General features: G+C 34.1%; 2 protein-coding genes and 1 non-coding gene across 3 annotated transcripts; 1 reads left to right on the top strand and 2 right to left on the bottom strand.

The window, feature by feature from the left end:
• Positions 1–3,147: 3,147 nt before the first annotated feature.
• On the bottom strand, positions 3,148–3,310 carry LOC132625267 (U1 spliceosomal RNA). Its single transcript, XR_009576712.1, has one exon. It is a non-coding gene; the product is annotated as a U1 spliceosomal RNA (small nuclear RNA).
• A 138-nt stretch (positions 3,311–3,448) lies between these two features.
• LOC132621630 (beta-glucuronosyltransferase GlcAT14B-like) lies at positions 3,449–7,686 on the bottom strand. Its single transcript, XM_060335967.1, has 4 exons — positions 6,822–7,686; positions 6,641–6,716; positions 6,226–6,341; positions 3,449–4,391 (listed from the first exon to the last, which is right to left on the bottom strand). Exons 1-4 carry the CDS (start codon positions 7,405–7,407, stop codon positions 3,877–3,879), a joined length of 1,293 nt encoding a protein of 430 aa, XP_060191950.1. The 5' UTR covers positions 7,408–7,686; the 3' UTR covers positions 3,449–3,876.
• A 2,721-nt stretch (positions 7,687–10,407) lies between these two features.
• Positions 10,408–12,651, top strand: LOC132621980 (pentatricopeptide repeat-containing protein At5g39980, chloroplastic). The gene has a single exon (XM_060336489.1). It carries the CDS (start codon positions 10,493–10,495, stop codon positions 12,509–12,511), a length of 2,019 nt encoding a protein of 672 aa, XP_060192472.1. The 5' UTR covers positions 10,408–10,492; the 3' UTR covers positions 12,512–12,651.
• The last annotated feature ends 297 nt before the right edge of the window (positions 12,652–12,948 follow it).

Below are 12,948 nucleotides of genomic sequence, written 5' to 3'. Positions count from 1 at the left end.
CTCTACTTTTGGGCTATAAAAAGCGGCCGGCCTCCATGACGGGTCATTTGCACTTTTGGCACTATTTTGTGCTGGTCTTTAATTTTTGACCTTCAAATGGTCTGGTCTTTAATTTTTGTCAAAACCGAACTTATGCCTGGAGGGGCATAATTTACCCACAAGTTATGTCAGTTCCTTTTTAAAAAAAAATGGGCAAAAAAATATATGTATATGGTAAGAAGGTATATTTATAAAACATGATGATATTTTTCAGTTTACAAAATATATCAATAGACTTGTTACAAATCTATACGAATTAGGTAAATTAAAAAGAAGCAAATAAAACACATTAAATAAGGTAATAAAATCATTTTACTTATTTTATCCACTTTTCTCTCTCCATTCAAAATTTAGAGATATAGTTTCCTACTTTCTCCAACTTTTACTTTCTTATTTCATCCACTTTTCTCTCCTATTCAAAATTAAAAGATATTGTTACCTAATTTTCTCCAACTTTTACTTAAAAAGTCCATTATAATCGGTAATTTTTATGTAAATAGTTCATACACCAAAAAACATATTTGTATAATTTTCGTATGCAATATGTATAACTGTATAGATTCTTATAATTTTTATATATGAAATATGTACAAAAAATTGTATGTGTATTTTGATTAATATAAAGTACATATAAATAGTATAAAATCTAATCAAAGTATGTATAAATTTTGAGAAAAATATGTATAATAAACTTGTAATTGATACAAACCAGATTCTATACAAAATTCATACACTAGAAAATTAATATATATTAATTTTTGTATGCAATATGTATAAATGTATAAATTCGTTATAATTTCTACGTATGAAATATGTATAAAAGTTATATATATATTGTGATTATGATAAAGTACATATAAATTATATAAAATCTAATCAAAATATAGATTATGAGAAAGTATACATGTATAATAAGTTTTCTGATTGATACAAACCAAATTCCATCCACATTTCATACACATATCAGCTATCAACATTTTTAAGACTAATTGATATCGAATTTGTTCGAATTTCATATACATTGTGCCGCATATATCTAAAAAAATGACATATAGCAGACTCCATACACATTTCATACATATATTAGTTTTCAACATTTTTTAAAACTACAGTTTATATAATTTATACAAATTTTCAAAACACACAATGATCATATATATAGCAAAATGATACAAATCAATTTTTACATACAATTAATACACAAGTTAGTAATCAAAAATACTTTGTAATATTGATTTGAAAATTTATATTACGAGACAAGATGGATTTTAGGTATGAAAATGGTGTCTATCATAGAAGAAGAAAGAGAGAGAGAAATATTTTTAAAAAGAAGAAGAAGTTGAATGGTAAGTATCCTAAAATTAAGTCCACATTTAAAATCAGATTTTCTTCCTTAAAAAAAGCCTAAAATCGTGGGTATCCCATTAAGCTCAAATCTAGTATACGTTGTAATTTTGTTGGTATGTTTTGTAAATAAGGAAAAGTATACTTATGTTTTGTAATACAAAGTCTTAAATAGGTATTATTAGGTCATTTTTCCAAAAAAAAATCTCTGCTAGGCATTAGTTCAATTTTGAAGGACAGGAATTACAGACCAGCCCATTTGAAGGGAAACCGGTGCAATTACTTGCTTCGAGACCAAGCACATAAGCAATAATTTAAGTTTTATGCTTTGCTGTTCAAAAATAGGATCAGGATATGTATTAAATTATTACCAGTAATTCTTTTGATAAATATTATTGAAAATCTGGTAAAAGTATTTAATAACTGATATGTCACCACAGATTAAGTTCACAAATAATATAAAGAAATCATTTACATTATTAGTATATATAACATAAATCTCGTAAGGAATAAGGGACCACAAAGTGTAAAGTAAATTATGTAGCAGGGGCAATGGCACTGTGTGCCTACAAATATGGTAGCAGCAAACGTACCTTCCGACACCCAATAGCGATCCGAATAATTTATAATTTGGATATTTTAGGTTAGAGTTAAAAGTGTAAATTGTAAATTGTAAATTCTATATACCAAACATTATTTATAATTATTTTTCGCGCACGTATGTCAAACTACATTCGTCATGGTCCACCTAAATCTGTCACTATTTGACAAGGAAATTATGACATGCATTAGATTATGTGAAGGTGAAAATCAACGTTGAAACTCCCTTTACATTACACAAGATTTGGAGCGGTTTGGATGGGCTTATGCGTATAAGCTGTTTGCAGTTGATAAGCTAAAAAATAAGTTGGGTTAGTCTAATTTTTTTTTTTTGGCTTATAAGCTGCTTTAATAAGTTAAGTTAAATGGGTCCAAATATTTTTTTGAGTTTATTTTAAGCCCAAAATGACTTTAAGTTGACCAGCCAAACACTCAAAAAAACTGAAAACAACTTATAAGCAACTTATAAGCCAATCCAAACGGGCTCTTGATCTTTTCATGATGATGAACTCATTATTGACAGCAATTTCTGTATTTAATATCTATTTTAATCAAGCCGGCAGAGGAAAATAAATGGTACGGATTGGTGGTTTGGTACATAGGGTCGGTATGGCTAATGAACTCATTTTATTATGCTTCTAGATTTACTACTTGCTAGATTATTAGTTAAGGTGCCTTTTTTATTTATAGTTGGTCGTTAATCTGCCAATTAGACGTTGATTTGCACATTAAAAAATAGGAGTGCTTAGTAGGAGAGATCTGGTACAGATGCTTAGTTTATACATGCAAAGATTCGGTAGACAACTCACCTACTATAGTTGAGCTCAATATTCTAAGTCCTGATATATATAATCTTGTTAGTCCACCTAACTTATAATTTGGTGACTATGTACCTCCCACTCTCCGCCAACTTCTTTCATTGACCAACCAGTTGGTATATTAATCAAGTATGGTTGCCTTAAAAAGTTATAAAGCTATATGGATTATAGATAAAGGGAAAACCAGGAACTGTCTTTACTACTCCACTATTACATAAATAAGAAATAAACAAATATTTAATATATAGAATTCCGGAAATTGGGAAAACCACATTGCCATTCTAGACCAGAGGGTTAGGAAAGGTAGAGGGGAAAAAAGTAGACCGTGAAAACTAAACACACACATTGGGGGCCGAGCAGATGCAGGCCAGCCCCTGTTGCCACAAATTATGATGTAGGTCAAACACTCAGGTTGACCTTAGGCGGGCACCCAGCCGAAGTGCAATAAAAGTAACCAGCCTAAGCCATGGGTCTTCTTGGTCGTCCATTGACTCCATCAAAGTAAGTTTTCCACAATGTACAAGCCATAAACATACGTTGGGGAAGCTATGGCATTTTCCCATGCAGGCAATTAGAGTCTTTACATGTGCAACAATAGGGCAGCACTTTGACAGTAGTGAAGATAGCATTGCAGATTAAACATAAAATAGAAATATTTTACCAGATTAAATCATGTGCAAACCTCATAAAAGAGACTCCAATTAGTCTTGTTCTACAAGCCTATAACAAAAAGAAAATATCACTACACAGTAGTTTCACATGTGAAGCGGAAAGGAAACCTGATACACTTCTTTCCTTCAAAGGTCTCACGTTGTCAAAATGCTCCATTATAGTAAAGTGACAAGAAGTTCAAAATGAGGAAATTGTATCCTTTGTCAATGCAGGGCAACCTGATTCATACAGTGAGGAACAAAGAACAGATACACATGCCCTTGTGTTCCCGGAGCATTACTCTGCATGTTTTTTCTTTTCTGCAGATTACAAGAATTACTGCAGATTGGATACATTTAGATATTCCTTGCTTTCCTCTGAAGACTATGATTAAGAAAAACAACCTTCTAAGGCATGCTTTTTGCTATATGCACTGTTTGGGGCGGAAATTCTCATTTGATAGGAGAGATCCTATCAACTTCTCCAACCTCTTTGCCCCTGAAGTTGGTTTGAGGACGGTGATATTACCTGCGACGGAGCAAGGATCTGTCCCATTCTTCTGACTTCCAATGCACCACCCACCAGGAACAAGCCTGTCTTTACCTCGAAATAGGAGTTCAGAATCAATTTTGTCAAGCACGGGATCATCCCTATGGAACTTTCTAGCAAAAGGAGCATTACTGTCAACCATCCTTTGCATGTCATTAAGTGTAAGGTAGTGAGGGTGCTGCTTTGGAGGGTTATCCCACGATATATAGTGAAGGTCACTGTTTACTGTGGTGTTGCGAAATTCATGAGCATTACAGATGACAGTATGGAAATAGCCTTCTGGAGAGGAGATGAAATTTGCGTAGTACATAAGAACAGTCCTGGGCAAGTTGTCCCATCCCCATATGCAGAAGTCAATGAAAGGGCGAGAAAGAACCACCCAAGCAGACCCTGTAAAGTGAGCAACCGTAATGTTTTATACCTAGTATGTGGAATTCAAGCAAGCAACAATTATACTATTACTAATAAAAGTCAACAACAAAAATAAAAAATTCAGCTTTCTTTTAAACAAATCTATTTTAGCTAGATAGGGAATAAATGAAGCAATATTTCCCCATGTTAAAATATTGCCCATTGTATACTGCTTTTTCAGCCCCCTCCAATTATAAGGATAGTTTCCCTTATGTTCCCCTAAAGTAGCTTTCAGAAAGTCATGTTAAACAGAAATTTGAGCTGCTTATATTTTGTACTGGCATAAAGAATGAGACTTAAAAGTTTCTTTTAGAAGTCACGAGATATAAACTATATTTACCGAATGTAACAAGAGATAAAATATACAGCGTATCAATCCCCACACTTGACAAAGTTGGCAATATTCAACAACATAAATGTGATCCTATGGAGAGTCTCTGTCAGCAAAAACATTTATCCTAGTGAACACAATTTCTTGATTGAAACAGTCTGATACATCAAGCTGTAGGAACAGAACTTGTTTCCTATTAGCAAACAGAACGATGGAGGCAGAATGACGATCAACTATTCCCCCATTCTGCCCATAGGAAGGTAAGTGAAGGGTGTGGCTATATTGTTGATAAAGGTTCCAATGATGTGTCTGAACCTACTACTTGCTATGGATGAGACCTGAAGCTCAGGCAAGGTAAACTTTTGACAATGAAGTCATGCGATATATGGGAACTCTTAAAATCTTCAGGCAACTAAATACTTTCTACACGGTAGTTACTGAATCCGCACTGATTTTGGATACATTTACCATCCACCCCAATGACAATTACAGTTGCTACTATAATCAGACACCACTTCCTTCATAGAAGCTGTATCATAATCTATTAATTTGTCACGGGGCATCCGAATCCTCCAATGTGGCCGTTATGGATTCCATTTATCAGTGACAAGTGTCACACAGCTCAAATACTTTAAAGACTGTTCAGTACAGGGGGACATCTAAGTTAATACACCAGGTGAATTGCTCCGATAGCCCATGTTTCCAGATATTAAAAGTCTCAATTAATACCGTGTCTGTATGTTGTCAAGTGTCACTAGGACGTGCCTAATCCTATAAAGTGTTTCCACTATGCCGGAGCAAACTTTTGGAGCAAGATATCTCCCTCCTACATCTAGTTTCCCTATCCTTCCACTTTATTTGTAATATATGAGAAACTCTCTTTTAACTGTCCAAAAAGTACTTGTTAATTATGACATATGACCTCTCCCAATTCAATTAACCAAATTATGTTGTACTAAAGCATAGAGCAAGTTTCTTTTCAGGTTCACTGGTAAAGCAAACACAATCTGTTTGGAAAAGAAAGAAGTCAAAGTTGAAATTCCCTTACAAAGAAAATGTCTATTGACCATGAATTATTAAATCTTGAGCATCTTAAACAGAATTTTGTGTCCTTGCTCTTCACCAATAAGTGATTTAACAACCATTCCTGCAAGTTCTAATTCAGGTTACAAGGTGGACGCCACCAAAGTCAAGCCCTAGACTAGTATATGATAGGAAATCAAGATACACGGGGACAGGGGAAGTACTTTCTTTTCTCCTGCTTTTATTCTTCACATTTTCAAACTTCCTAATGTGACCAAGCAAAAATTCAGATCGATTCAGACTTGTGATTGAGTAAGGAATTGAAAGCGACACAACACAGTTTAGCAGGGGTGGACTGAATAATGATTAACACATCATCACATATAAATAAAGTATAACATGTCCAAAAAGAAAAAGTTCAAATCTTTGAGCTCAAGCATAAATGATTCCAAACCTCACCAGTAAAAAGCTTAAAAGCTGTTGGCACACTTCTTCTCTGTGTAATCCAGAAAACATCTGCCTTTTTAGTCGCATACAATCCTGGATCAACAATAATTGGCTTTGCCCTTTGGAACCTTCAGAAACATGAGTCAAGTTAAACTCATATAATCAATCCTACCCGTTTGGCCATGAGAATCATTCACTTTTTACCGGAATTTTTTTTTCACTTTAAATCATGTTTTCACTTTTAGTACATTCAAACAACCAAATATCTTTTCTGCAAAAACTATAACCAAACACAACTCCAACTTCAAAAATTCCAAATAAAGTGAAAAATATTTGATTTCTATGGCCAAACGAGTACTAATTCTCAACCAAAACAGAACGAAAAAAAAAAATCATTTCCTTTGTGGTACAAGATAGAATCACTTACTCTTTCCAGCCAATTTTGCTTGTATGATCAATGAAGTTAAGATCCCGCGGTAAATACGAAAATGTATGAAGCAGATCTAATCAAACAGGAAAAAGAAAAATCCCCATTAAACTCCATATAATCAAAAGCAATCAGAATCAAGCTAATTAATTAACAAGAAAATAGTTTTTTTTTTTTTTACCATCTTGAGTAACAAGTGGATAATCAGAAGCACTTAAATTAATAAACCAATCCCATTCACCAGCTTCCTTAAGCAAAATAGCAGCAGCATGAAGTGTATTAGCAACCATAGTAGGTCCTCTATAAGTCACCAGATTAGCTTTAGTAATCATCCTAACATTCTTAAACTCGTTAAAAATGGGATGATTAGTAACATAATTATGCAGATCCAAACGCTCTTCAGGTGATGACTCAGCATCTAGATGTACAACATACTGATTATTCGGATGATAAAGTGCTTGTAGTGTACGTTTCGTCATGCCACCGTCACCGGCTGAACCGGAGATTAGATAAGCGACACGTGGCGGCGGAGGAACGGTGGAGATTGGTAAGGGTTTTAGCTTTGACTCGATGAATACATTAACGGCGTTATAAGAAGAGTAGTAACGGTATAAAGGGAGAAGTGGGGTTCCGTTTGGTGTGGTTAGGGTTGTGAGGAATAACAGGAAAAGGGAAACAATGGAACCAATTGCAAGTGGAAAGATCCATTTACGTTCCATTGTTGTTGGGTGACGAAGGTGAAGGTAATACGTTTTTAGCTTCTTCATTTCAATCTTTTTTTTTTCATTAACAAAGAAAAAAGATTGAAACAAAGGAGCAATAGAGACAGAGAAGTCTTCAATAATTATGTAATCTGAAGAAAAAATTCAACATTAACTGCTTGGTGTAATCTTTTCGCGAATGTATATATTTTAATGGGTTTTGTCAAAGAGGGTGTTGTTGTTAAGAGTGGTGGAGTGAAGTTAGGTGGGAAGATGAAAAATGGAAGTTGTACTTAACTGGTGTGTATACTGGAGGCCGGCTAGTACAAAGGACTATGTTCTCATCATTTATAGTTTTTTGTTTTTTGTTGTTTTGGGATTGCAGGAAAGTGATTTGGGGTGAAGTAGTTCTAATTTTAATTGAGTTTAATTTTTATATACTGATATAAAAAAAAAATCTTCTTACTTTTTATTATTTATTAAAAGATAGAGATGAATTTTAGATTTTGAATTTATGAGTCAAAGTTTGAAACTTCTTATTTGTACTTAAATCATAAATGTCTATAATGGGCGAAGTTGATTTCTTGAAAAGAGTTACACTAAAATGGATATGAGTTACTTTTATTCAGTAAAACTTTTAAAATTTGAGTCAATTATTGATTATAAACCCAAAACTTATATGCTAAATTTTGCCCTGACTAAAAATAAATAGATGTCTATAATGAGTGAAGTTGATAATCTGGAAAAAATTATATTGAAATGCGTATAATTAAGTTTGGTTTTGCGTGTTTGAAGTGTCTACGGTCCACGGTCTCCAACCCCTGACAAGGGGAATCGCTTGATGACTTGTGACGTGTTAGCTTCTTTGAGTAATACGGAAAGTATCATTTTTGCTATTTTTGTTTGTAAGTTGGAAATTTATGGTGCACTCTTGTTTTATTACTATACAAGTAATTGCACAGTTGTCCTTCAGCTTTTATTTTTGTCCTTCAAAATTCAAACTTATGCCTATTGAGCGTAAGTTCTTTAATAGCACAGGCATAACTTGTGAATATTATAATATGTAACTTATGCCTCTATAGATATAAATTCGATTTTGAAAGGAAAATTAAAACCAGTGCATTTGAAGGCAAAAATTAAAGATGAACACAAAATAGGGACAAAAGTGCAAATGATCCGGTACTATATGGACTCAAATTTTTTTATTGCGCCGATTGTCCTTCATTTGGGGTGGTCTTTAATTTTTGCCCTTCAAATTGGTGGTCTTTAAGTTTTGTCCTTCGCTTAATATCCCGAGGTTGTGGGTTCGAACCTCAGCTCAGTAAAACAAAAAAATAAAATTGCAAGGCAGAATTTTGCAAATTCTACCCATGTGTAATTCTGCTTGAAGGACAAAAGTTAAAGACCACAAATTTGAGGGTAAATATTAAAGATCACCCCCAGCGAAGGACAATCCTGCAAATTGCCCGAATTAAATTGGCCCCAATGCTGGCCCATACTGCGTAATTACGAATCTATTGTAGTTAGATTTTGTAATTGTTGATGTTACAACAATTGGATATTAAGTAGGAGAGAATGTGATTGCCTAACTAATTTTAATCATTATATAGTAACTATTTATAATAAAAACATCCATTCTTCCCAATAGCATAATTAAGCTAATCGCAATTACCCTATGAAAACGCACTTTAGCCTCGTAGAATTTGCTGAAAAGCTGATTGTACACGTTCAGTAAGGATTTTCGGTCATGTTCGGCATATGAAATGAACGTACGCAAGAGAATACATTAGCAATGAGCATTCATTAACGAAAGTCCACTTCATTTATCAAGTTAATAATGATTTTGAAGCCAACTAAAACTAAAGCAATTGAAAAAATTGAGAAAAACATAGCGTTTACACTTCAATATAATCATGATGTATGTTGGTTGATGTTGGTAAGACTGACGTACCATTGGAATGAGAATATATTTCTAACAAATTGTGTTCATGTCAACAAGCTCCGTTCTTAAGTTACGATTCACTTTACTTGTATTTGTCCCTTAATCTTAGATGGTTGAAAAAATTGCTCGTTCTCGAGTCTCAATCTCTTTCTAGCCCCTAGCGTTTTGGTCTAATAGTAAGAGCGCAACATGATGTGTGAATTAGGCGCACGTTATGAATTCGAACCCTACTCTAGAGAAAAATCTAATCTTTAAGTGGAGAATGTAAAAAGACAGACTCATACCAAATGTTATATAAAGCGATCAAATCATCTAGCCATTTTAATTTCAATTGGATATATTTTCTTAACTTTTTCGTTTTTAGTTGGAAAATGAATTTTTAATGCAAATAAGCTGTTTGTATGTTGAATGGGGATTTATTCTGTAGTAATATTTTTCATACACATGCTGCCATGCTTTTGATACCATAGGTCCAAAGTAACCTGGGACATGCAAAGAAATTATAGAGTAGGACATATAACTTATTATTTATTTTTATTTTATAAAAAGGACGATGTGTATTCTTTTTGTTCTAAACCAATGGGAGATCAGTGTTAAAATTTCAATAGAAACAAATATAAATCTCTCATTTGTACAGTCTTGTGAGAAAATTGGAGACAATATTTGGTGAAGTAATGATCGTACAAGTGCTTTGGGTACCTTTGTTATTAAAAGGAAAATTCCCATTTTTTTCCTTAAAAGGGTCGTTTGATTAGTGGGATGAGATAGATAAGGATATTCTAACTTCTAAGGGTTGAAATATCCCATGAGATTAGTTATCCCACACTATATGAATAGCTAATTCTATCATTTTAGTACAATTTTAGTACGAGTGTTGAGATAAAATAATCATGAGATTAATTAATACACATAACCAAATGCTAATAAAATAATTCCACATTTTATCCCGTGATTATTTTACTTATCCCACCAATCAAATGACTCCCAGAGTACACGTTATGTAGTTATTTTGATTAGACATCTGATTAATTTGAGTTTGTGCTGAATTTTTTTTAATTTAAGGATAAAATATTTATTATCAAAGGCAATTCTATTTTGACACATATGTTATGGTTAATGACATTGATATTTTAAGCCGGATAAAACGTATGAATATGAAGCACATATGAGATTAACGGTTTGGACCCATGTTCCCCCCTGAACGGTACTATGTCCACGCTTTTGCTCTCAACTTGTGCTTCCAATTTCTGCATTCCATCATCTCCATTTTCTCAACAACATCGAATCACTATCCTCGTACACTACACTAAACATAAGCCACTACGAACCCATTTCATTGTCTTTTCACTCTCCGCCACGTCATCAACAAAAGATGTCTGGAGAAAAACAACACTTAAAACGCCGCCATTTTCGTCTTCTAACCATCGACCGTACCGGCGAAAACAGCAGTCAAATTCGTACTTGGACCATAGCGTTGACATGGATGATTTATTGTCTTCAATTGGACAGACAACTAATGAACACGAACTGTTTGCGTTAATGTCGCCTTATAAAAACCGAAATCTTTCAATGCGGTTTATGGTCACGCTTCTTTCACGTGAGTCTGACTGGCAACGCTCGTTAGCTTTGCTTGATTGGATTAATGAAGTGGCGCTTTACACTCCCTCTGTGTTTGCGTACAATGTTGCATTGCGTAATGTACTGCGAGCGAAGCAGTGGGGTCTTGCATATGGACTGTTTGATGAAATGCGTCAAAGAGCTTTGTCACCTGATAGGTATACTTATTCTACTCTTATTACCCATTTTGGTAAAGAGGGGTTGTTCGATGATGCTTTATCTTGGCTTCAAAAGATGGAACAAGATCATGTTAGTGGTGATCTTGTTTTGTATAGTAATTTGATCGAATTGTCAAGAAAGCTGTGTGATTATTCTAAGGCGATTTCTATTTTTTCTAGACTGAAAAGCTCAGGGATTACTCCTGATCTTGTTGCTTATAATACCATGATTAATGTGTTTGGAAAAGCAAAGTTTTTTCGCGAAGCGAGGCTGTTAGTCAAAGAGATGAGGTCAGTGGGTGTTATGCCGGATACAGTAAGTTACTCGACGCTCTTGACTATGTATGTTGAGAACCAAAAGTTTCTGGAGGCGCTATCAGTTTTCTCCGAGATGAATGAGGAGAAGTGCCCTCTTGATCTCACAACTTGTAATATAATGATTGATGTTTATGGACAGCTTGATATGGCAAAAGAGGCAGATAGATTGTTTTGGAGTATGAGGAAAATGGGAATTGAACCAAATGTGGTCAGCTACAATACTCTTCTGAGGGTTTATGGTGAGGCTGAGCTTTTCGGGGAAGCTATACATTTGTTTCGATTGATGCAGAGGAAAAGTATTGAACAAAATGTCGTGACTTACAACACGATGATTAAGATTTATGGGAAGACATTGGAGCATGAAAAAGCTAACAATCTTATTCAAGAAATGCAGAACATAGGAATTGAGCCTAATGCCATTACCTACTCGACCATAATATCTATATGGGGTAAAGTGGGAAAATTAGATCGAGCAGCTATTTTATTCCAAAAGCTGAGAAGTTCTGGAGTTGAAATTGATCAGGTTCTATATCAGACGATGATTGTAGCATACGAGAGAGCTGGTTTGGTTGCGCATGCTAAACGTTTGTTGCATGAGTTGAAGCGCCCTGATAATATTCCTAGAGAAACTGCAATAACGATTCTTGCTAGATCTGGACGAATAGAGGAAGCTACATGGGTGTTCAGACAAGCTTTTGATGCTGGAGAGTTGAAGGATATTGCAGTTTTTGAGTGTATGATAGAGTTATATTCCAGAAATAGGAAGTACACTAATCTCATAGAGGTATTCGAGAAGATGAAGGGAGCAGGATATTTTCCTAATTCTAATGTGATTGCTCTAGTCCTTAATGCTTATGGGAAGTTGCAAGAGTTTGAAAAGGCAGACATGGTATATAAAGAGATGCAGGAAGAGGGATGTGTCTTCTCGGATGAAGTTCACTTTCAAATGCTAAGTCTTTATGGTGCTAGAAGGAATTTGGAGATGGTTGAGACATTGTATCAGAAACTAGACTCGAATCCTAATGTTAACAAGAAAGAGTTGCATCTAGTTGTTGCTGGCATTTATGAAAGAGCAAATAGAGTGAACGATGCAGCTCGAATTGTAAATCGGATGACCTATAGAGGGACTATGTGATCTCAACTCTTGTATGCTTGAAAGTAAGTAGTAATATTTGTTGTTTCAGCTGTAGATATTTTGAAATATTAATTCTTGTCATATGATTGGCTGTGTTTGTAATTATATGCATTTAGAATTAAAGCTAGATGACAAATGGATAGTATAGTCTCTTCTAGTTAAATTTTTCACCAAATTTATCAGAATATTTTACTAAATCAGTTTCGTAAACCAGTTTGGCTATATATAAAAAATCAATCTTTGCAACCAGTCTGAAAATTTTGCTTCAATAAATTGATTGAGTCCTTATATTTAATTGACGCTTTTAGTAAAGCAAAATTTATATTAATGCCATTATATATTAGTTTAATCTTTTTTTTTTAAGAGAAAATACATCTTTCCCGATAGAAAAAAGAAAACAAAGATCTTAAAAAATGTCTAAAGAATATGCTGGTGCC

The sequence above is a fragment of the Lycium barbarum genome, chromosome 12, assembly GCF_019175385.1.
Source record: "Lycium barbarum isolate Lr01 chromosome 12, ASM1917538v2, whole genome shotgun sequence".
Classification (NCBI taxonomy): Eukaryota; Viridiplantae; Streptophyta; class Magnoliopsida; order Solanales; family Solanaceae; genus Lycium; species Lycium barbarum.
The sequence above is the reverse complement of the archived record's forward strand: the minus strand, read 5'-3'. Positions and strand labels throughout refer to the sequence as shown.